This window comes from Narcine bancroftii, chromosome 8 (assembly GCF_036971445.1).
Source record: "Narcine bancroftii isolate sNarBan1 chromosome 8, sNarBan1.hap1, whole genome shotgun sequence".
Taxonomy (NCBI): Eukaryota; Metazoa; Chordata; class Chondrichthyes; order Torpediniformes; family Narcinidae; genus Narcine; species Narcine bancroftii.
The window spans coordinates 29,242,868-29,265,570 of record NC_091476.1 but is presented as its reverse complement, the minus strand read 5'-3'; the positions used below and the strand labels follow the sequence as shown (position 1 = coordinate 29,265,570).

At 37.4% G+C, this 22,703-nt stretch overlaps 1 protein-coding gene across 2 annotated transcripts in view; it reads left to right on the top strand.

Moving 5' to 3' along the window:
* The window catches only part of LOC138740566 (transmembrane protein 33-like), a 121,780-nt gene that overhangs the window by 11,445 nt on the left and 87,632 nt on the right, over positions 1-22,703 (top strand). For both annotated transcript variants that reach the window (XM_069893415.1, XM_069893416.1), the window contains exons 4-5: positions 26-213; positions 4,063-4,130. In XM_069893415.1, the coding sequence (XP_069749516.1) occupies positions 26-213; positions 4,063-4,130 (256 nt within the window). The remainder of the gene's footprint in view (positions 1-25; positions 214-4,062; positions 4,131-22,703) is intronic.

The window sequence follows — 22,703 nt, the reverse complement described above, 5'->3', positions numbered from 1 at the left end:
TAATGTTTGTTTTTCTTGTCCATAGTGTTGCTGAAGGTGGATATTTCTACCAGCGAGCACTACTGGCTAATGCCCTGACCAGTGCCTGCCGGCTGCACCAAAGGCTTCCCAGATTCCAGCTCAGCAGAGTCTATATCGCACAGGCACTCCTGGAAGATAGCTGTCACTACTTCCTGTACTCACTCATCTTTATTACCTCAAAGCCCATAACCTGTATCCTTCATGTTGTTTCGTTATGTAAACTTCAATTGTTTTTAATGACAGCAATCAAATCCTATGGAAAGGTTTTAAAAAAAAAACCTGGGAATCCATATGGTCTTGGTGAAGAGAATATTCTTGAGTTGCCCTCTGCTTTCCATCCCCCTCTTAATACCGGATTTTATTTTCTCCCCTTACAGGAAATTTATAACACAAGTGTAATACTGAAGAATTATATGACCAGGGAATTAATCTAATGAAAGACACACTTTCTGTGAAATATGTAGTAACAAAGAAATTGGTTTTCGCTCAAGTTATACCACCACTTGTTTAAGTTATTACATCACCAACTTGGCACAGAATTGGTTGACCCTTGTGCCAACTGATTATGCATTATTTTTCACGCTATTAATTTGTGTTGCTGTACGCGACTATTTCCTTTCCTATCAAGACGTGTGAAAGAATATTCCAATAACTAAATGTGGAAAAATACAACTATTGATATTTTGTTTAAAGTTAGATTATAAATTCCACTATTATGATAATGAGTTTATTATGTGCACTGTATAACATACAGATTTCTAACAGTGATAAGGTTTGCAAATCACATCCATAAAACACTACAGCACAGAAGCAGGCCCTTTGGCCCTTTTAGTCTGTGCTGAACTTTTTTTTTGATAAGTCGCAATGAGCTGCACCCATACCTCTCCCATCCATGTACCTGTTCAAATTCTTCTTGAATGTTCAAATTGAGCCCACATTCACCACTTCAGCTGGCAGCTCATTGCACACTCTCACCTCTCTCTCTCTGAAGAAGTTTCCGCCTCATGTTCTCCCTAAACATTCTGAGAGAATACTTTCTAAATAACACTTACAAAAAAAAACATGAAAAATGACCAGCCAGAACAAAAGCTAACTCATTTTTTGTTAGTGCTGGAATGAGGTCTGTCCTAATACATGAAGCCTGTATAGTAAGATTTTTTTCATTTCTTGAGATAAAATGCAATCAGTAAAGAAATGCATGACAACAGTAGTTTTTGTCTAGTTCTTGTGGAATTTGGCCATTTTGACTCTGGCCATTGACCCATTCTTGTGGAAAGGTAAACATTAATTTGTTACTACAGCTACTGCAGGTGGAAGACCAGCATACTTGATGACATCTGTAAAATGGTTCAGCCTTGATAACAAATGAGCTTTTCCCACAAATTTAGATACTTGAATATTTAACATTTGGTGAACCAACTGAGCATCTTTTTGTTTAAAAATAAACTTTGAATAATTTTGTGCAGCAGGTGTTTAAACATCATGGGTTTTTATTTCCCTCTGAACTACCACCCAAACAAAATGTATATGCATGGATGTTGGAAGAGGCCATGATGCACCCTTCCATGAAGTCACATGTTTGGAGTTGTTATCTGAACCAAATTCAAAGCTGACTTGAAACACAAGAGACTGCAAATGCTGGAATTTGGAGCAAAAACAAATAATCTGCTGGAAGAACTAGGCAGATAGAGCAGTCTCAGTGGGAAGAAAAAGAATTATCAACATGTTGGGTTTACCAAGTCTGAGGGGTCTTAGTAAAAGGTTCTGATACAAAGTGTCCTCAACTCTTTATCTCCCATTTGATGTTGCTTGATCAGCTGAGTTCTTCATACAAATTGTTGTTTTTTTCCACAAAAAATCACTTCAGTAAACCAATTATGAAATGTGGCCTCTATTTGCTACAATTTAGAGTAAAAGGCCAATTTGATTAAAGTTTCCACAGATTTGAGGAAAGATAATTGGGTGGATAGAAGCTACTGGTTTGGGAATCCAGAATGGGTTTTTCTATCTCAAACAATTTCAGTTTTCATCCCGGTTTTTTTTTAAATAATATTGACTCAAAAGTTTTATCATTTATTGAGAAGAACAAAAACTCTAGAATTATTAAATTTCATTGCCAAAAGTTGAAAAAAATATGGAGGTAGTTTAGTTTTTATTACAAGGCTTATAATATTTGTTATCTAACTTCTTGGATTTTTTTATTTTGACATATTGGATCGTCCATTATGGACAGATTTAGAATTGAAATCTATACAACAGTATTCAATGGCCTCTTTATTGGGTACCTCTCAATAAGGAATCCAATATTCAAACATGTATTGCAAATTTGGTTCCAATTTAGGATTTTTTTTAATTTAAAAAAAACTTTGTTTACCTAATGCTATCTCTCATAATTATTTTTAACAACCATCAATAATTGATCAATCTTTCTCTATGTGGAAAATCAAAGGTATTTATTTTGCAAATTTATTTAGAAGTTTGTTTAATGTCTTTTGAACTGCTGGCAAGTAAATATGACTGACAAAATATTTATTGTTTTTAGATATTTACAAATGATAAATTTCTTAAATTCCATATTACCAGATTTTCCATTTGTATATCCACCAGATCTAGTTGATAATTTTCAATTGAATCCTTCTCAGAAAGGATTAATTGGAATTGTATATGATTATTGAAATTGCGTCCAATACTTCACAACAAAATTAAAAAGGCTTGGGCATTGGACTTGCAAGACCCTTTTTGGAGGTCTATGGGACAAGATTCTTAAACTTGGTGAATACATCTTCTAAATGTGCCCGACATTCTTTAATCCATTTCAAAGCAGTGCATCATGTTCACATATTCAAAGATAAGATGGGTTGTATCTTTTCTAATACTAACCATACTTGTGACAGATGCAAACCTGATATTGTTGCATTTACACACATGTTTTGGACTCGTCTATTTTTAGAAATCTATTGGAAATAAATTTTTAATATCTTTTCAACTGTATTTCAGGTGGAGTTACAACCCAATCCAATAACTGCTCTTTTTACAGTTATTGAACCAGACATAGGGAGTTTTTCTGTACCTGCGCAACAGGTTGTTGCCTTCTCTGCATTGTTGGCTAGAAGACCCATCTTGTTCAAATAGAAAGACTCTAGACCTCCAACACTGTTTCAATGGTTAACTCTTTCTCATTATGTCCTGAAAAAAATGTATGTATTTGATTCATTGGTGAAATTTGAAGATACATGGGGACCTTTTATGTCTTATCTTCATTTGATGAAAACCATTATCAAAAATTGTAAGCAGATTTTTCAGGAATATAGTTGTATTTCTTCAGGGGAAAATATATGTTATTTTCTACAAACTAATATGGAGAGGTCAAATATTAGTTTTTAAACTTTTTTAAAATCCAGGACTATTAAGGGATATGAATCAAATGCCAGTAAGTTGGTCATTGAATGGCAGTGCAGCTTTCCTCTGTACGGTACCAGTGGACCATACTTAAGTAGTGATTGGCAGCAACTACAGAAGAGAATATTAGGGACAAGGAAAAGATATTGTTTCCTCAGTGTCTCCATTGCTGCAGATATAATGACTTCAAATTAAAGCTATTGGTAAAGGATAACTATTTTTAAACCAAATTAGTTTTTATGAAAATGCAAAAGTCTCTTATCAACCCAGAAATAAAATCTCAATTTGGATTCTTGGAAAATTATTTGATTATAAGGTTGTTTTAAAAGACTTTATAGATTCAACAATCTCCACCAGCATTCCAGTAAATTCAAGATCTAAAGATTTGGCAGACGTAGGTGGAAGTTTGAGAATTTGTAGTGTTATTTCTGCTCAGTTTTGTTCCTTTCTAATACCAATTTAGTAGCTAATAACTGGCCTCTGATCAAGCATAGTTGACACCAGTTTAAGAGCTGCTTAATGTGTTGACCAAATCAAAAGTTGAAAATATTTCTCACTCGACAGCTATTTCTGAATAATATTATCCTTGATCTGATTTATTTGGTACATTTCTAAAACTTTTCCTTACCCAGATTTATACAGTATGCTTGGTACCAGTAGCAGTGTTTTCTTTGCTTCATGCGACTGCTTACAACAGGAAAATCTTAGATGTAAGTTTTGATTTCTCATGCACTTTCTTATAAATGCAGTACTTTGGTTAAATGTAGCAAGATTTTGTTTCCATAAAACATGAAGAAAATAAAATATTACGTTTGTACTCGCTGTAAGAAGTTTAATATCAACTGTTATAGATTTGAATGATCCTGTTTGTCAGGACCATGGTTTCTTCATTCTTGGGTCTGAGTGTTTCTGGCAGTGGATTGCCACCTTGATCCAGAGGCATTCTAGTTACTTTGAAATAACTTAAAAAGGCAGGTCAGACATTAGTTGAGTGTCAACCATATTGGTGAAAAGAGTTACAGCTAAACCAGTTACAGTTTAACAATAGTTATGAGAATGATTGTTACCAGATTGCCATAGCAAACATGATAACTTCTATTTGTTCCAACGTGGGTTTTATTCAAAATTATTTTTATTATGTCAAATTTAATTCTCAAATTAACCTGGTAGAAATTGACTTGATGTTCTTTAGATTCTGGGAATATAAATTACAACTCTGGAAATGCGCAGTCTCAAGGCTTAAACATAAATAAAAATATTCTAGGAAGGTCATTTGAAGGTGCATTTGAGGCAGTCCTTGAACTTTATCTTATTTTAAACCACCCCCCCCCTTAATAGCCTAGCCAACAAAATTAAATGGTCCAATCAATATAATGGCAGGTTTATAAGAGCACAACAATGGTTCTAGCACATTTTTGCTGCTGAGTTAGTGGATGTTGTTTATTAAAGCTGAAGCCAAAAGATAATCTTGGTCTCCAGAAGAATGGTAGAAGTTCCTTAGTGAAATGAACATTGAATCTCCTTCAAAGAAGTACATTGTCAAAAAGTAAAGAACTTCTCCATGAACACAAATCCCAGAATTTCTGAAAACTGATTACTGCATCAATTAATCTGTTTATTTTGGAGTTGGAGTTGTAAAGGTACAAATGTATGCTTCGTGGGGCAAGTAATAGTTGATTATATTTTCCCATTCGTGCTGTCTCTGTTTTAACTTCAGTAAAAATTCCAGTGGTTCAGCATCTAGTTCATTGGGTAATGTTGTTAAAACACAAGGTGCTGGAGAAATGCTGGGTTATTTTTGCTGTGGTCCCTTTCCACCTACATGGTTCAGTGGAAAATGTATCATGCTCTGTAATGTTGGGGGGAAGTGGGTGGGTGGGGGAGGAGAGTAGAGGGAATGAAGGAAGAAGGTTAAGGTTTTCATGGAGATGGTATCCAATATTCTGGAAAATCTACCAGTTCCGCACCACTTAAGTCCCAAGCATGGTTGATCACTAGAGTTTCACTGCACTTGGAAACCAAGACTTGTCAAATTGACCTCTGTAGGGCCTACTGGCTCCTGAGTTTTTCCAACCCCATCTGATCTCACGCCAAATGTCAACATGCCAATATTTCACAAGACTTCTTCCTTTTTGGAAGTCTCCCTGCAAGCGACATGTACATTGTGAGAATAGAATTTCTCATAAGCATTTTTTTAAACCAAAGTAATTTTAAACAAACTTGAAAGATAATTATTTTGTGTGTTGTTTATAGAATGTTTTAAAATCTCAAAAAATAAGTACTTAATTTGTGCATCCATAATTTGATATTTTTTAGACTTGGTGAACTTCACCATGGGATATCGTTATCTCGATGGTTACAAAACAGCATGGGGTAAAATTTGTCTCGTCTGTTCTCCTATGCTAGTTGTACTAACCCCAAAATGTTTGGTATCATGGACTCCTTATGTCATAACTTGAGGAGCCCCTATATGGAAGATCTGCTTGTAATTAAGATGGTGGCATTGCCGGAGCTGCTGTAGCACCAGCACTGTCACTGGTGCAGATCTGCAGGGAACGAGGGAGTGGAGATGCAAAGCTGAGTCCAGCCGCCCAGTCGACTGCTGTTGGTTCCAAACGGGCTTTGAATGGCCCATTGAGGGAGCCAATGAGGGTTTAATTTGAAATCTTGCGACCGCGGGCTTGTGTCCAAGATGGCGGAGCCTATTAATTGGCAGCAGCCATGAAAGGCTGCAGATTCTGGGGAACCAGACAATGGGAAGACCACCCCCCTCCCCACGTCTGAGAGGGTGAAGCAGAGGAGGCAAACCATGGGAACGGTGACCACAGTGATGGACCAGTGAGGGGGCACTGTGGCTAAGGGACCACAGTGCAGGCAGTGGGCTGCTGGAAACTGACTTGAACAGGCTGGATGGGTACTAGGTCTCAGAACTGAGATGCGAGGAGGTGCTGAGGGCTTTCGAAGGGTTACTGACTGTGTTGGAGGTTCAGTTCTGGAGCTTGGGATGCCAATGGTTTGGACTGTGGGGGCTGCAGAAGCCCTGGAGGTGAATCTATGGACACTCGGTGACTCTGGGGTGGGGGGGGGACTCTCTTTTGCTTCTCTCCCTGACTATAAGTCTGACAGTAAGAGGCGCTTAGGCAATTCCTGCTGGTGGCGAATGTGTCTACCTTGCAGCAGGCAAAAAGAAATTTCATGTAATATGACGCTGTTTTATTACTATGACAATAAATTGAATCTTGATCTTGCTATCGTAGACGTCCACTATGGAAAGCCTTTTCAACAACAATAGCTTTTATTTATATAACACCTTTCAATAATCTAAAAATACATTATGAAACAAAAGCTCATGCTGAGTACCTCAAAATAAAAATAAAAATATCCACAATAGAAATTCAAGAACTAGAGGGCACAGGTTTGAGGTGAGGGAGAGATTTAAGAGAAACTTGAAGAGAATATTTTTTAAACTTGAGTGGCCTAATTGTGGAATGAACTGTCTGAGGAAACAGGCAAAATTCTGATGTTCAAAAGACATTTTGACAAGTTTATGGATAGGAAGGGCTCAGAAGGACATGGACCAATTGTCACCAATTGGATGTCACCCATGAGCCTTCCTCCCTTCACCTTGTACAGATGATCTCTAGTGTTTGCTACTCCAACCCTGGATTTTAAAAAAAATAATGCTGTCTGTACCTTACCTATGCCTCTCATAGACTTGTAGACCTCTATTTAGTCACCTTTTTTTCTGTTTTCTACAATAGATTATTATGAAATGTTTCAACACATTATAACTTGAGCTTCTGCATAACACAGCTCGGTGAAACTGTTACATTTAATAGTTTTATAGGTTCTACAATTATTTTGAGGTTTGCAGTGTTCTTTTATGATGTTTCTTGCATCTGGATGAATCCAAAATAAGCCATGGAACAGCCTCATCAAAATTGTGTTTTTTTTTTTACACAACAGTATTCTCAATAACTCTGAACAATATATTTTCTTCTGCAACATATTCTTTAAGATGAATGGCACAGTATCTAACAGTTATGCAGATTATTGAAGAGAGTGGTTTTACTCTTTGCAGAGTTCTCTTCTATAGCTTGCTTTCTCTGGATGTATCTTTTACATTCAATGGGACATCTTTGTCTAATATGGTTTGTTTTGTACTATTGGCTATTCTGAAACGTTTAACTTGTGCCTGCTGCACATCACAGCTCAGTTAAATTCTTGTATCTAACAGTTTTTCAAATTCTACAAATCAACTATTTTGCTGTTTGCAGTGTTCTTTTATGATGTATCTTGCATATGGATAAATTGTATTTTGTAACGCATTATATTTTGTTCTACACCATGTATTCTTCAAGGTAAACAATTGTGCAGATTTTTGAAAAGAGCGATATTACTCTTTGCAGTGTTGTATTGCTTTCTCTGGATTTATCTTGTACAGTGCCCAAAATGCCAACTTGGTCAGGATGAATGAGCAGGGCTGAAGGACCTGTTTCATGCTCTATGACTTGATGGCTGTATTGTGGCTGTTCACCAAAAGTTTGTTTGTAGGGAGATATTGTGTCTCTAACGTAGAGACACAACATATTTCTGCAGGGAGTTGCAGAGCTTCAGTCCATGGTTACAAATAAGTCTCCACCAATTGTGGTATGACCATTTTGGGGATTCAAAAACAGTATTTGGATCAATATCTATATCTCTAGGGATTGAAGGGTAGAGGGAGATTACTGGTTAGGAAGGCGTAAATGGCTTGGATTTGGAAATCAGTGTGAGAATTGTAAAATCAAGGCTTGAATTAACAAAAAGCCAGTGTTAATCACTAAGCACAGGGTAACTGTTAGTTATGCACCTAGCCTTGGTGTTAGTAATTGTACAATTGTTATAATGCATTTCATCTTTCAACCAACTGTGAGAACTGGCTAAATAATTTATGGGGAAAACAAAGGAGGAGTAAAGTTTTTGGCTGCTTTAGCTGTTTTGGAAATTGATTAATCCAGATACAAAGACAAAATGATTCTACTTTGGTACCCAGTGCTCCCAAAAAGTGCCCTTCGTTCCATAATCGCCAGAACCTGGCCTGCTATCCAAACTAAAGGCTTGAGATTCATGGGCAAATAAAATTTTCCTGTAATTAAGCTAATTGCTTTGCAAAAACTTACAAATAACATGTTTATTATACTTATAACGTTTGTCCCTAAAATTGCATAAGTAAATACCTTAGCGGGCCATGTTGGACAAAGTGTGGCTCTACCTTTGTAACTGAACACCATGATCATTCAACCCTTTTGTGCCTGCTCCACTAATCAAGATTGTGGCTAATCTTCAACCTCTGCCATTTTCTTGTATTGTCCACATAATTTTTAATTTATCTAATATCCAGGAAACAAATTATTACGATAATTTGGCCACTACAGCTAGAGTAGAGAATTCCAATGTATCTGGGTGAAGAAAGTTCTTATCTCTGTCCTAAATAGTCTACATCTTATTGGAGACTGCAATGCTGGGTTCAAATTCCTTAGCCAGAAGAACTACCTCCCTATCTAACCCTGTATGAATTTTGAGTTTCAGCGAAATCTCGGAATTTTTCTGAAAGTCTGGAGAATACAGGCCATTCACTGCTCATGTAGAAAAAGTCCCATCCAATCAAGCGAATCTTTGCTGCACTCCCACCATGACAAATGTATTTATTTTGGATCAGGAAACCAAATTCTACAAAAGAGTCCAGGTGTGATCTCTTCGAGGCCCTGTATAATTGCAGTCAAACATCTGCATTTAAATCATTTTGCAGTTGAGGCCAACATTTTGTTTTCCAGATTGATTGTTACACCTGCTAGCTGGCTTTCAGTGACTTGCATACGAGGACACTGAGGTCTCTAAGCATCATCATTATCTAATTTCTCATCATTTAAAATAATATTTTTTGTTCTTTACACCAAAGTGAATAACTTCACATTTTTCCAAATAATATTCCATCTGCCATGTTCTTTCCCACTCATTAAATTTGTCTACGTCCCTGTGAAGCCTCTCATTCACACGTTGTTTTCTGTCATGAGCAAATTGGGAAGTATGACATTAGACCTTCTTAGCCAAATTGATGCAAGTTGTGCTTAGTGGAATATTGATCCTTTCAGCTCCCCTCTCATCCCTGCCTTTCACACTCTACTTTCTGACCAAGAATCCAAGTTGGGATAGTCCTCTGCTTTACCCTGATTAACCAGCCTCCTGTGTCAGAAGTTCTTGAACGTGTTCTGAAAATCAAAATAATTTCATTCATTGGTTCCTGCCACATCCTCCAGTATATTACTTAAACATGACTTTTTTTTCCTTCATTTAACCTGTGTTGACTTCACTCAATCATTCTTTTCACTCTACACGATGCTCTCGCCCATCAACATCATGGAGAATAGGAGAGGATAATTGTTTTTTAAAAAATCTTCACAGTATTTTGTACATAAGTCTTTAAATACATTGCCAATGTTATGTTATTTTTAAATATTGTTGTTTTGCACTGCATTCCACACTTGAAAACTTAAAAGTATTGATGTAAATACACCAAAAAAATAAATCAAATTATTACACTGCTACCAATTGCTTGAGAATTCCTGATACATAAATACTGGATGCGAGGATTTATGTTTTTACTACATTCTTTAGCAAAAGTTCAGGGATATTCCACAGGAATGAAAGCATTGCGAGCAAAACAGAAACATAAGATTTAGAAAAGCAAAAGCCTGTGAATGATGGAAATATGAAATGAAATTGCAAAGTGCTGGAATACTCAGTGGATGTGGTATCTGGAGAAACTCAAGCTCGTTGGGGCTGCCTCAAGTTAACTCAGTGTGCAGATTGCATTCACCTTTCACTGGATATGCATGATTTTTTTTTGTAACTGATAAGCTTTGCTGTCCAGCCAGCTTCACTGCTCAGGCTATTCCACAAGGTGGAGCAGTCCACCTATTCTGACGGGGAAACCAGGAGCAGAGGCAAAGCCCATGCCTAAAGGGTGTCCTGATGATGGTTTATTCATTTGGAAAGCATGCAACAAGGATATTTTATTTTTAAAATATCTAATTGGAAAAGGTCATTCAGTTTTTTTTTCTTTGTGAAGCTAGGCATTCTCATTCATTTCTCTGCTATAAAGCTGAAGGGTCAGGTATCATGTGAAGTCCTGCAGTGGAATGGGAGACCATTCACACCACCACTTGACCTCCAACATCTTACATATTTTGCTGTTCTTCACGAGTACAAAAGTCTGGAATGCTCTAATCTGCACTGCAGACAATCAGTGTGTTTCTGGAGATCAACTGGCCAGCCAGTATCCCAGTATTTCGGGTCAATTACCTTTTTGGTGTCCCATTAGTCTGAAAGGTTAATTGTGCTTCTTCTTTTTGGATGCCCCCTGACCTGGATGTTTTCAGCATTTTCATTTTAATTGGAAATACTAGTAAGTTTCATTATCAAGAGCAAAGCATGGATTTTAAAAAGATTGGGGTTGGAGAGTTAAAGTTGTCAGGTAATAGATGTGCTTTATCAGTTGAGATCGTATTATTTCAATGACATTTTCTAAGGTACAAATTATTTAATATAACTCTTAGTTTTACAGTTGGCATTTAACACTGTACTTCAATATTATTTCAACTGAGCAAAGTGTCTTTATTATCCCTGGCAATATAGAATTAATCTGAAATCTTTAAGAGCAAACCTCATTTATTCTGAAACTTATGTCCCACTAGTCATGCCCAACTATCAGCTATTTCAATTGATTTTTAAAAATGCTACACTTAGCATTTTTTTTAGTAGGTACTAAATGTTTGTCATGTTTGCAAGATCCAGATTGGCAGAGGAAAGTGATTTTTATTTGCCACAACAGTCAAGGGCAATTTACAGATCAGTAATTTTCAAGAAAAGACTTGTTGATCTCAGCACACTCTTATTATTGCCATAGGTATGACAAGATAGATTTAGTTGTCATTTTGATAAATTGCAGCCCTCCATCTGTACTCTACCAAATAAATAAAACAGCAGTATATCTCTTTTGTTCAGATGCTTAACAAATGTATTTGGCTTGTCAATGCAGTAGCTGGGAAGTGACAACTTTCGACTTGATGTATGATTTAATAATTCTGTTTTGTCCTTCAGTAGAAATTGATTTATTCATTAGCAAATTCTAATGTGCAGGTTCGCAAAATAAAATTCAAGGCCTTTCAACTTTTCTTCATGATTTCTTATGCAATGAAATTCCACTGGTTGAGGTTTAATTTGCATTGCATTTATATCCATAATATCTAAATGTTCAGATTCACAATTGTTTTATTTTTTTAAAAAAAAAGGTTGTTTTCAGAAGATCTATCAGAAATCTGAAATGGATTCTAAATACATTACTTTGATTATTTGTGTAGGATTTATGAAGTGTTTCATATTTTGACTTTGAGAGTGGCAAGAGTTTGGCATCAAGATTCATTTAATCTAACCTGACACATTTGAGCACAACTGGAATAATGCAAGGTCAGAGATGCTGTACTTTGAGATGTTCGATAAATCTGTTTTGGTAGGACTTGGGTAAACATTGAAGAAAAATAGGATTTCTCCTTGAGCTAATTAATGTTCTTCACCAAGTTTTAGCCATCAGCATGTTTAGTGTGTAGTGATTAGTGCAATGCTCTAAGAGCGTCAGCGACCAGGGTTTGAATCCAGTGCTGTCTGTAATGAGTTTGTTTGTTCTCCCTGTGTCTGTGTGGGTTTCCTCCCACCCTTCAAAAAAGTACTGGGGCTGTAGATCAATTGGGTGGCATGGGCTGAAAGGATCTGTTACTGCACTCTGTCTAAATTTAAATATGTTTGTTTATTGTTATCTGGAGGACTTTACCATGTAGTAATGGCTATCATGTTCATATATTAATGAGAGTAATTTTGATTTAAAATATAATTTGCTTTACTTAAACGCTTTGAATAATTTTAACACCAAGAATATTAAAAATATCATTAGATCAGTGTGACATTTTCTTTAATGATATGCATGCGCCACTCTAAACTTGTGTATCTAGCAATTTTAGCAAAACCTTTAACTGGATTATTTTCTTCTCATTTTTAAATTTTATTTTTAATATGAATATGGTTTGTTTCTAGCAATTAAAACTTGCCAAATGCCAAGTATTTACACACCATCTATACTCTTTTTCTATCTTCACAGTCGTGTACTACATAGGACTTGTACAGCATCGTGATCCACAATACTTGTTCTTTCATGTCTTTTGATATCAGAATTTCTTTTCTCACACTATCTCATGGTCTCCTTTACCTTCAATGCTTCCTGAGGGTGCACGTTTCCCTAGTCAAAAGAATGATGTGAATGGATGAGGCCATTTGCAAGAGAAACTGAAGTTCCACCTCCCCAGCATCACATTGAGTTGCCTTTTGTCAGGTTTCAGATTTTGCTGCTCCAATCTTACTGAAAGATTATTTTGGATTTGCATCATTCTTGTGCAGAAATGGTGTTGACATGAATTTTCATTTGCATCATGTCTTGGTGATTTTTTTTATCAGATTTGACTGCAGTGTCCCCAGCATTCATAGCAATAATGCAAAAATTACTGGAAACTTAAAATTTTAATTAGTCTGGAATTTGGACTGACTTGATAAGCAAGGGCGAGAGGTTGCCATGGCTGTGCAAAAGTGCTCAATTGAAGTGACAACTACAACAGTAAATATTTATCTATCCTTCATCTCTTTTCCTATCTTGGTGTATTATGGAAATTTGATTTGTATTGTTGGTGTAGTTTAACTGTGTGGCTGTGGCGAGTAAGAATTTGGTGTATCAGCTTGTGTACTTGTGTCTATGACAAACTCTCGTGCATGTATTTTGTATTGAAGCAGACTCAAAGGCGGATTCCAATTCTTGCATTACTGAAACAATAAAAGGTTTCTTGGAAGAGAAGTTTTATCTCCACCAAGCAGGGTTAAACTCGAGCAAGATTATTAGCATCTGGTTCTATTTTGCATATTTGGTTCTGTTGAAAATAATTAAAGAGAATGTAGGGAGTATAACTGGCAGATGATGATCTTGCATGTCCTTTGAAGACAAAAATGTGGCCATTCCAATGAATGCTAATGAAGCTGTTAATAATTAATATATGCTACCAAACAAGAGTATATGAGTGTTCCATTGGAGTTAAACAAAAATCATGGTATCTTCAATAACTAGCAAGTATGAAATTTCTGTCACAAGTTTCTAAGACTACTTTATCATCTGAATTCTTGCTTGTTATTGAAAATGCTGCAATAGAAGTTCTTATTGATTTCTCTGAGTAAGTTTTTCTCCTCGTGAACATAGCCACTCATAATTTTGCATGTTGGTATCTCCCACCAAACTGCTCTATAATTTCATGGTATCTGCCATCTACGCTGACCTCTTGCATGAAGAGTTGCCTTGATACCAATGTGGTTCATTATTCCACTCTTGAATTCTGCATCCTGTTTAGAGATGAGAGTTTCTTAATCATTCAATGAGAATCCAAAGATTAATTTGGTAGAAGGAGACCCATAAATTTGATTAGAATAATAATACCTTTTTGTTCCTATGAAGAAAGGATGTCGCTCTTTAATGCTGCAGGAAAAATCATTTGAATGTACTTTTTCCATTCTAATTCTCAAATAATTCAAAGTAGATTGTCTTGGAATTGCAGCAAACTGCATTGTACAAGTGGAAAGTCAACTTCTAGGTTGTGAAAGAATACGTTCAATGAAAAAAAAATGTTATTTGTGTGTTTCAAAATGCCAACAGATTCAATCTCTGATAATTTATGTTTTAATGTCAGCTATTGCAGGCCCATTATTGCAAACTAAATTCAAGATTTTCTCAGCTGTGAGTGAATTTTACAGTTAATTTTCCCTTGGATTAGTATAGGATTTGTTTTAAGTATTTTTTTATCATCTAATATATTAGTGGTGAGTGGGGAGAATTGAGAATCGCCTTGTCAACAGAGCACATTCCTTCCATAGATACAAGTTGGACACGTTTTCATTCCTGCACTCGTCTTCCTATCTTTAATTTTCGATCAATAGGCTTCTTTGTCTTAGTTTATGTGCACATTGATGAAGAACTGAGTATTTCCATTCAAAGTGGGTATTTCAAACTTCAATAATGTATTAATTGTAATCATACTTTGTGACTTGACAATCAACTACTATAAATTTTGAGGATGATAGTTCCCTCTTGTGGCACGTTAGTGAATTTTCCAGTGTCTTCTCTTTTGTACATTGGCAGTGCTGTGAATTACCACTAGAGGGAAGCAGTGTTCAGTTCTAATATCCCATGACTAATGTTTGCTAAGTTGTGATACGTGTTACCTGAAAGGCTTCAAACTTGACAAGATTTTCTGCTGCGGAGCCACATTTTGGGGTTTTGCAACTGGCAAACAGTTGGTGATATTTCAATTAACTAAACCTCAAATGAATCCCTTATTATGTCATGAAGTTCCTAAGTAATTAGATGTATTTCAAAATGTTATTCATTAGGTGACCATATTTTACCAGAAGTGCTGAAATTGAAACTTGTTTTCAAGTGCTAATTGAGTTCTACAGCAGGAGCTAGGGGTTTTTTTTCTTTCTTCTTCTTGGCTTGGCTTTGCGGACGAAGATTTATGGAGGGGGTAAAAAGTCCACGTCAGCTGCAGGCTCGTTTGTGGCTGACAAGTCCGATGCGGGACAGGCAGACACGGTTGCAGCGGTTGCAGGGGAAAATTGGTGGGTTGGGGTTGGGTGTTGGGATTTTCCTCCTTTGCCTTTTGTCAGTGAGAGTACAAATCATTTAAATGTTATCTTTCACATTGTTGAGTTGTTGAGACCTAACTATGCAATTGTTATAATGACTTTTTTTTTAAATGTTCCAAGAATATTGGACATAGGATAATTTCATTTAAATGTTAAATTGAATACATAAAATATTACTCCTGTTGGGCTCAATAATATCAATCCACCTTGATTATTTTGGCAGTGACTATAGAAAAAGCTGATCCAGAGAAAGCTGGTCCCAACTAACATCTGGTGTGACTGTATTCCTAAAAATGGGTCATAATTTTATTGTGCATTTTCATATTGGCTTTTTCATTTTCTATAAAATTGTTGCATATTGAATTAATTTCAAAACATAGTGAACTTGACTGTCACTGAACATTTTGGTTCTTGGATGTGAACATTTGAATGGGTAATTGGGGTTAAAAAAAGGTGATGCCATTATTATGAAGTAATAGAAATGTGCAGAAAATTTCGAATTTCTAAACCTTTTCTGGCATGTGAAAGGTAAATTGTAATCATAGGGCATTTTCTTTCAAAAATCTTCAACCCATGTTGGGCTTTTTTCCTGTAGTTTAAGATTTTTGCATTTTTTTATGTGGAACAGGTCAAGGATTTGAAGTTTTTTTGTTGCTCCACTTTGTTGGGTGTGTCGTGATCTTTTTCATGGGATTTCATGCAACCATGCTAGTGAATTAATAAATTAATTAAAAATACTCAACTTTTGAATTTTGAACATGGAATGAACAGCTGGTAACAGTCCCAAATGTACCAAATGAATGCTGTAAAATTTTCTTTTGCCTCTTTTGTTGCTTTGCATAGTGATCAGCGCAGCAAGTTCAAATTGTAGATGTCTCCATGTTCGTCAAAAAACATACTCATAAATTATTGTTGTGTTTAAATAAGAGACGAAAAAATGTCAGCTAGCTGGAAAGCCTAATTTACAGTAATGAAATATCCTTTGATCTGTTGACAAATGATTTAATCATAATATCCATTGAGGTAAAAAGGCTTTCAATAAACAGCAGTAAAGTGTTGTGGAAAATTCTTTGCTTTTTTATTCATATTTGTTCAGTTGTTGAGTAAATCAGAAACCTATTTGTAAAAAGATATCTATCTTTTTATCTCCTCAACATAATTGATTTTTAAAAAAACCTTCAGATGAAAGCATATTTTCTTTTATCAGATCTTTGTTGCAAGAGGGACCTAGCTTTGGGGAACAAGTGGTTTATTGCCTAGTTTGTTTTCATTAAAGAGAGTAGTAGTATTGGACTGAATTGTGCAGAGGTGTGCTGGGATGTTGGAGATTTGCCTAAAAGCCTGTTGTGACACAAGAGGCCATTGTACCACTGTTTTTCCAGATATAATAGAAGAAAACACATGGAGATGCAATTCTACTAATGAAAGCACTGCATTAATTTTATTTTCTGGTGTGGTGTTGTCATTCACAAGACATTTTTAATCTTGAGATTGTTTCAGCACAAGAAGCCATTTAAATTGCATTTGGCAGGAAGCCGCTTACTTGGCATTCATTCCTTTTATTTAATACAGTTTGTCAAAATTGTGCATAAAAAGCTTTTAGCTGCTTCTATTAAAGCATCTTCCTTCAAATATTAATTCATGAGAATAATAATGAGTCAGCTACTGCAAAGAGTACTTTATGCTGCCAGATTCTATATTGAGCACTTCAGCATTTTCTTTAATGTTCGTCTTTGCTCGTTTTTTGTTCTAATAGTAGTTTTCTTGTTCCACTGATAACACACTTGTGCAAAACTGTTTACTTTGTGAAATGCTAGCTGTTTAGCCCTACCAATCCATGCTCTACTCAACTCTCCTCTCATCCTTTCTCATCTAACTTTCTCCTTAAATGCATCAGCTGCTGCTTGTCTCAATTTAATTCAATTCCTGATATTCCTGTAAAGAAATTATTTTGTTCTTTGAAATTTTTGCTGCCTTATTGCAGTGCAGATGTGATGGTTTCAGGTACACTTAGTTTTGCAGGAAAAGTTTGTGCATTCTGATGTGTAAAGGATGGGTTGGATCTTTCAACTGTCCACGTTACTTGTCTCTGGACCTTCAGAGTGGTCACAGGCATGGTCTTCTTGAAGGAACCTACCTCCCAACCTATTGCTGCACCCCAGAATTTCTCCAGGCACAGATGGTCAGCTACAATTTCAGAATGGCTTTGACATCTCACTGACTGTAAAAGCTGTCAATCTTGTTGTAGATATTCTGGCTTTTTGGTGGTAAATCCACTCCATGTATTTTCTCATCGTTCCTACTTTAGCGCTGTTGCAACGATAACTTTTTTTCCTCCCAATAGTTTAACTGAAATTAACATTTCACACTCGCCTATCACTTCTTGTGGTATCTTGACAGTTAATTTCATTTTCAGGAAATACTGGCAAGTTTTACTACATTTTCAATCTTGAAATTTACCCAAACCTCTTTTGGTAAATTGAGAAAATGGAGCATTGATCTTTGAAAGTTATGGAATGACTCGTGGATGGAGCAGCAGTTTTGGTATAAGCAATTCCATTTCTTCTCGTAATAAATTTATGCTTCATTTAAATCACATGTGACTTTTTTTTAAACTAAATACAATTTGTATATCCTTTTTATTTGTCACCATCTATAATGGAAGATTAAAAACGTAGTAAGATTTTTAATAAACTGTGTAAAGAATGGCTCATCATCTGGATTGTACTTTGCCCTTTAATTGTGTTGAGATTTATTTTGTGCCAAATGAAATTTGAAGCTGGTTCTTTTGTTTCACCAGCTTCTTACCTTGAAGAGACTACTAATTATGCTGTGTGTTCCCCATGTAAATAATTGATGCTCAGGCAATCCTGACCATGTGCAGTACTTTTACACTCATTCAGAGTGATAGCAGTCGGATTCACCAATTAAAACTAATATTGGAACTTCTTGTGCACCTTCTAGCAAAGTGAATTTTATTTCTAATTGTATATTTTTCTGTTCTGTATCTGCTTTAAACAAAGGTGATGTAGAGTCCTTTGTTTTGCTCTCTGCACTTTTCTTGGAGCTGTCTGAGGGCAAAGACCATGTCAGTGGTTCCTCTGTTTGCGCGAAAGCCGCACTGTGATTCTGGGAGAATATTCTCGGCGACACTAGGTATTATTCTATTTAGTAGAATCCTAGCGAAGATTTTGCCTGCAATGGAGAGCAACGTGATTCCCCTGTAGTTTGAGCAGTCTGATTTCTCGCCTTTGTTTTTGTACAGGGTGATGATGGTGGCATCACGAAGATCCTGAGGCAGTTTACCTTGGTCCCAACAAAGCTTGAAAAACTCATGCAGTTTGGCATGCAGAGTTTTGCCGCCAGCCTTCCAGACTTCTGGGGGGATTCCATCCATACCTGCTGCTTTGCCACTTTTCAGTTGTTCGATTGCCTTATATGTCTCATCCAGGGTGGGAACCTCATCCAGCTCTAGCCTTAGGGGCTGTTGAGGGAGCTGGAGCAGGGCGGAATCTTGGACTGAGCGGTTGGCACTGAAAAGAGATTGGAAGTGTTCTGACCATCGGTTGAGGATGGTCACCAAAGCCTTCGACACCGTGAGCAGGAAAGGGCTTTGGCAAATACTAGAGCGCATTGGATGTCCCCCAAAGTTCCTCAACATGATTATCCAACTGCACGAAAACCAACAAGGTCGGGTCAGATACAGCAATGAGCTCTCTGATCCCTTCTCCATTAACAATGGCGTGAAGCAAGGCTGTGTTCTCGCACCAACCCTCTTTTCAATCTTCTTCAGCATGATGCTGAACCAAGCCATGAAAGACCCCAACAATGAAGACGCTGTTTACATCCGGTACCGCACGGATGGCAGTCTCTTCAATCTGAGGCGCCTGCAAGCTCACACCAAGACACAAGAGAAACTTGTCCGTGAACTACTCTTTGCAGATGATGCCGCTTTAGTTGCCCATTCAGAGCCAGCTCTTCAGCGCTTGACGTCCTGCTTTGCGGAAACTGCCAAAATGTTTGGCCTGGAAGTCAGCCTGAAGAAAACTGAGGTCCTCCATCAGCCAGCTCCCCACCATGACTACCAGCCCCCCCACATCTCCATCGGGCACACAAAACTCAAAACGGTCAACCAGTTTACCTATCTCGGCTGCACCATTTCATCAGATGCAAGGATCGACAATGAGATAGACAACAGACTCGCCAAGGCAAATAGCGCCTTTGGAAGACTACACAAAAGAGTCTGGAAAAACAACCAACTGAAAAACCTCACAAAGATAAGCGTATACAGAGCCGTTGTCATACCCACACTCCTGTTCGGCTCCGAATCATGGGTCCTCTACCGGCACCACCTACGGCTCCTAGAACGCTTCCACCAGCGTTGCCTCCGCTCCATCCTCAACATCCATTGGAGCGCTTACACCCCTAACGTCGAAGTACTCGAGATGGCAGAGGTCGACAGCATCGAGTCCACGCTTATGAAGATCCAGCTGCGCTGGATGGGTCACGTCTCCAGAATGGAGGACCATCGCCTTCCCAAGATCGTATTATATGGCGAGCTCTCCACTGGCCACCGTGACAGAGGTGCACCAAAGAAAAGGTACAAGGACTGCCTAAAGAAATCTCTTGGTGCCTGCCACATTGACCACCGCCAGTGGGCTGATAACGCCTCAAACCGTGCATCTTGGCGCCTCACAGTTTGGCGGGCAGCAACCTCCTTTGAAGAAGACCGCAGAGCCCACCTCACTGACAAAAGGCAAAGGAGGAAAAACCCAACACCCAACCCCAACCAACCAATTTTCCCTTGCAACCGCTGCAATCGTGTCTGCCTGTCCCGCATCGGACTTGTCAGCCACAAACGAGCCTGCAGCTGACGTGGACTTTTTACCCCCTCCATAAATCTTCGTCCGCGAAGCCAAGCCAAAGAAGAAAATCTGCTTTAAAAATGTCATAGTTTGACATTATGCAGTAATGTAAGTTGGGTCTGCTCTTTTTTTGCTTTTTCCGCCTCTCCTGTCCAAAATTTGTGATGATGTGCATTAAAACCTCCTGTATACGGCACCTATGGGGTTTGGTAGATGCTGGATAAGTAAATTTTCCAGTTGCTTGAGATTGCACGTTGAATGATTAGCGAACTAACTCCTAGGGGATGCCGATTTTAAACTCTTGCTTTTTTTAACCAATTCATTTTTTTCTTGACAGCTGCTTGAATTCTGGATACCAGGGATTTTGCTGTATTCAGTTTTTCTGTCCAAATAGTTGAGTCAGACTAACATGGCTATTATGTGTTTTGAGAATGAAAGTAATTTCCCTCTTGTTGGGATAACAGCTTTAAATAAGATGGAGGTATGACTTCATAATACAGTAAATCTTACCTAGAGCTTGTTGATGTGTGACCTGAAGTATTTACAGTATAACTTTTCAACTGACCAATTAATATCCTAACTGCTGAATGACATTGGACTTTATGAACTGTTGCCAAGTGCACACCCTGAGACAAATGCCCATTGCTGCTCTAAGATGAACCTGATGGAAGGCCCGGTTAGTGCAATGTTGTTACGTCATCAGTGATCCAGTTTCAAATCCGTCACTGTTTAGAAGGAGTTTCTACGTTTTCCCTGTGACCGAATGAGTATCCATCAAGTACTCTGGTTTCCTCGCACCCTCCAAAAACGTACAGGGTTTGTAGGTTAATTGGTGTATTTGGGTGACAGCAGCTCATGGACTAGAAGGGCCTGTCACTGTGCTGTATCTAGATTTCTTTTTAAAAAAAAACTCTGTGAACTTCCTTTGCAAGAACTGACCACAATCAAAAGTTGCAAACTGACCCAAGAGAGTGTAGAATTATGTGCTGAGGAACTCACTGAAGTTCAGTCACAGCAAAACCTCTTTTGGGAAAGGCGAGGATTTAAGGCCCTCCCACCATTAGACAACAACCGATTAGGCTCTGCATAAAACCCACTCCTGCCGATCACCCTAGGAATGTTTGGGGAGAAAACCTATTGTTACTGTGTTGACCAGGTATAAATATGTAGATATTCTAGGTACAGTGACAACCAATAAAATATTCTGTATTTGCAAATTTTATGAATGTTTCTGAACATTTTCAAGGCTGCAAAGCACCTGCAGTTCCATGAGCAACAGCCAGTATTTACAAGCAAAATGTGGACCAATTTATTGTGAAGTGGCTTCTGAAAGGACTGAAGAAACCACTTCTGGTAAAGAGTTCCTTTCTTTTAAATACTGTTCAACTTTTTTTTTTAAAAACGTGAGGGTCTTGAAAGGGATGTCGTTAAATTTACATGGAAACTCCATCCGATCGTTCGACATTTTTCTTTCTGCTATTTCAAGAAAGGTTTAGTCTTTTCTGAATCACTTGGTCCCCTCTATTAAAATGCAAATTGATATGCTATTGGTCTTATTCGTTCTTCAAAGGAAAGTGAAGGTTATTTCGACCCCCTTCGTGTGTCTTTGGGATTTTCCAACTGCATGAAACCAATGGCATTCTTTAAAATATGATCATTGTTTCATGAAGCAGAGCAATGTATGCAGAGCAACCCCTTTAGCAATGTAATAGATGACAGATATTGGTGTTGTGAATTGAGGGATAAATATTGACCAGGAGATTGGGGACAACTTAAACAACAGTAGAAACGCTGAAACATTCAGTGGGTCACGCAGCATCTGTTCAAACAAAACTACAATTATTTTCAAGCTACGCTTCTTTGTCGATGCTTATTTTTTCAAGCATTTTCTGTTTTTCATTTGCATTTCTAGCATCTGCAATTTTCTGATTTATTTCATGGAGGGGGGCCAGGGGGGGAGGGGGGGCAACTTCTTTGCTTTTCTTATAAACAGCATGTTTTCTTCCAGACTGGGTCATGGTTGAAATCTTTTGTCTGAAAGGTGCTTTCGACTTGCTTCAAGTACGTGTCTCCATTTTCTTTTGAATCCATTCTCGGGAGGAAGAATTAAATTTGCATTTTTTCTGACTTGAGCAAAAGTGTGACAATTTGCAGTAGATATCAACAGCAATCCTTGCTCTATAAAAGTACCCTGTTGACCTGCTGAGTTTCTCCTGCATTGTTTTTACATCTGACGTCTTTTTTTCCCCATTGTTAAATGGGCATTTTTCTCTGAATGAGAAGTGCACAGTTATTTAAAAAATGCGAATCCTCAAAATCTGAGATGGTGCAGATGATCACCACAAAACTTGCAGTCAGGAATATGCAATGACTATATTAAATATTAATGATTAATTGTTGTTTACCCTACATGGTGTGGAGACTGCTCTTCTATACAGAGATGGTCGCAAAATGTGTGGCATTGCCAATCAGAACCAATATTTGAAGTGTACAAATGATGCTGGATGCTTAAGTTAATACCTGCCTCTTGAGTAAAACTATGTATGAGGTTGACTTTTCAGTCCTTGCATTAGATTGAAATTCACCAGGATTTAATTTTGCTGTTAAATATAAGCATTGTTGGAAACTATCTGCATCTCGAAAAAG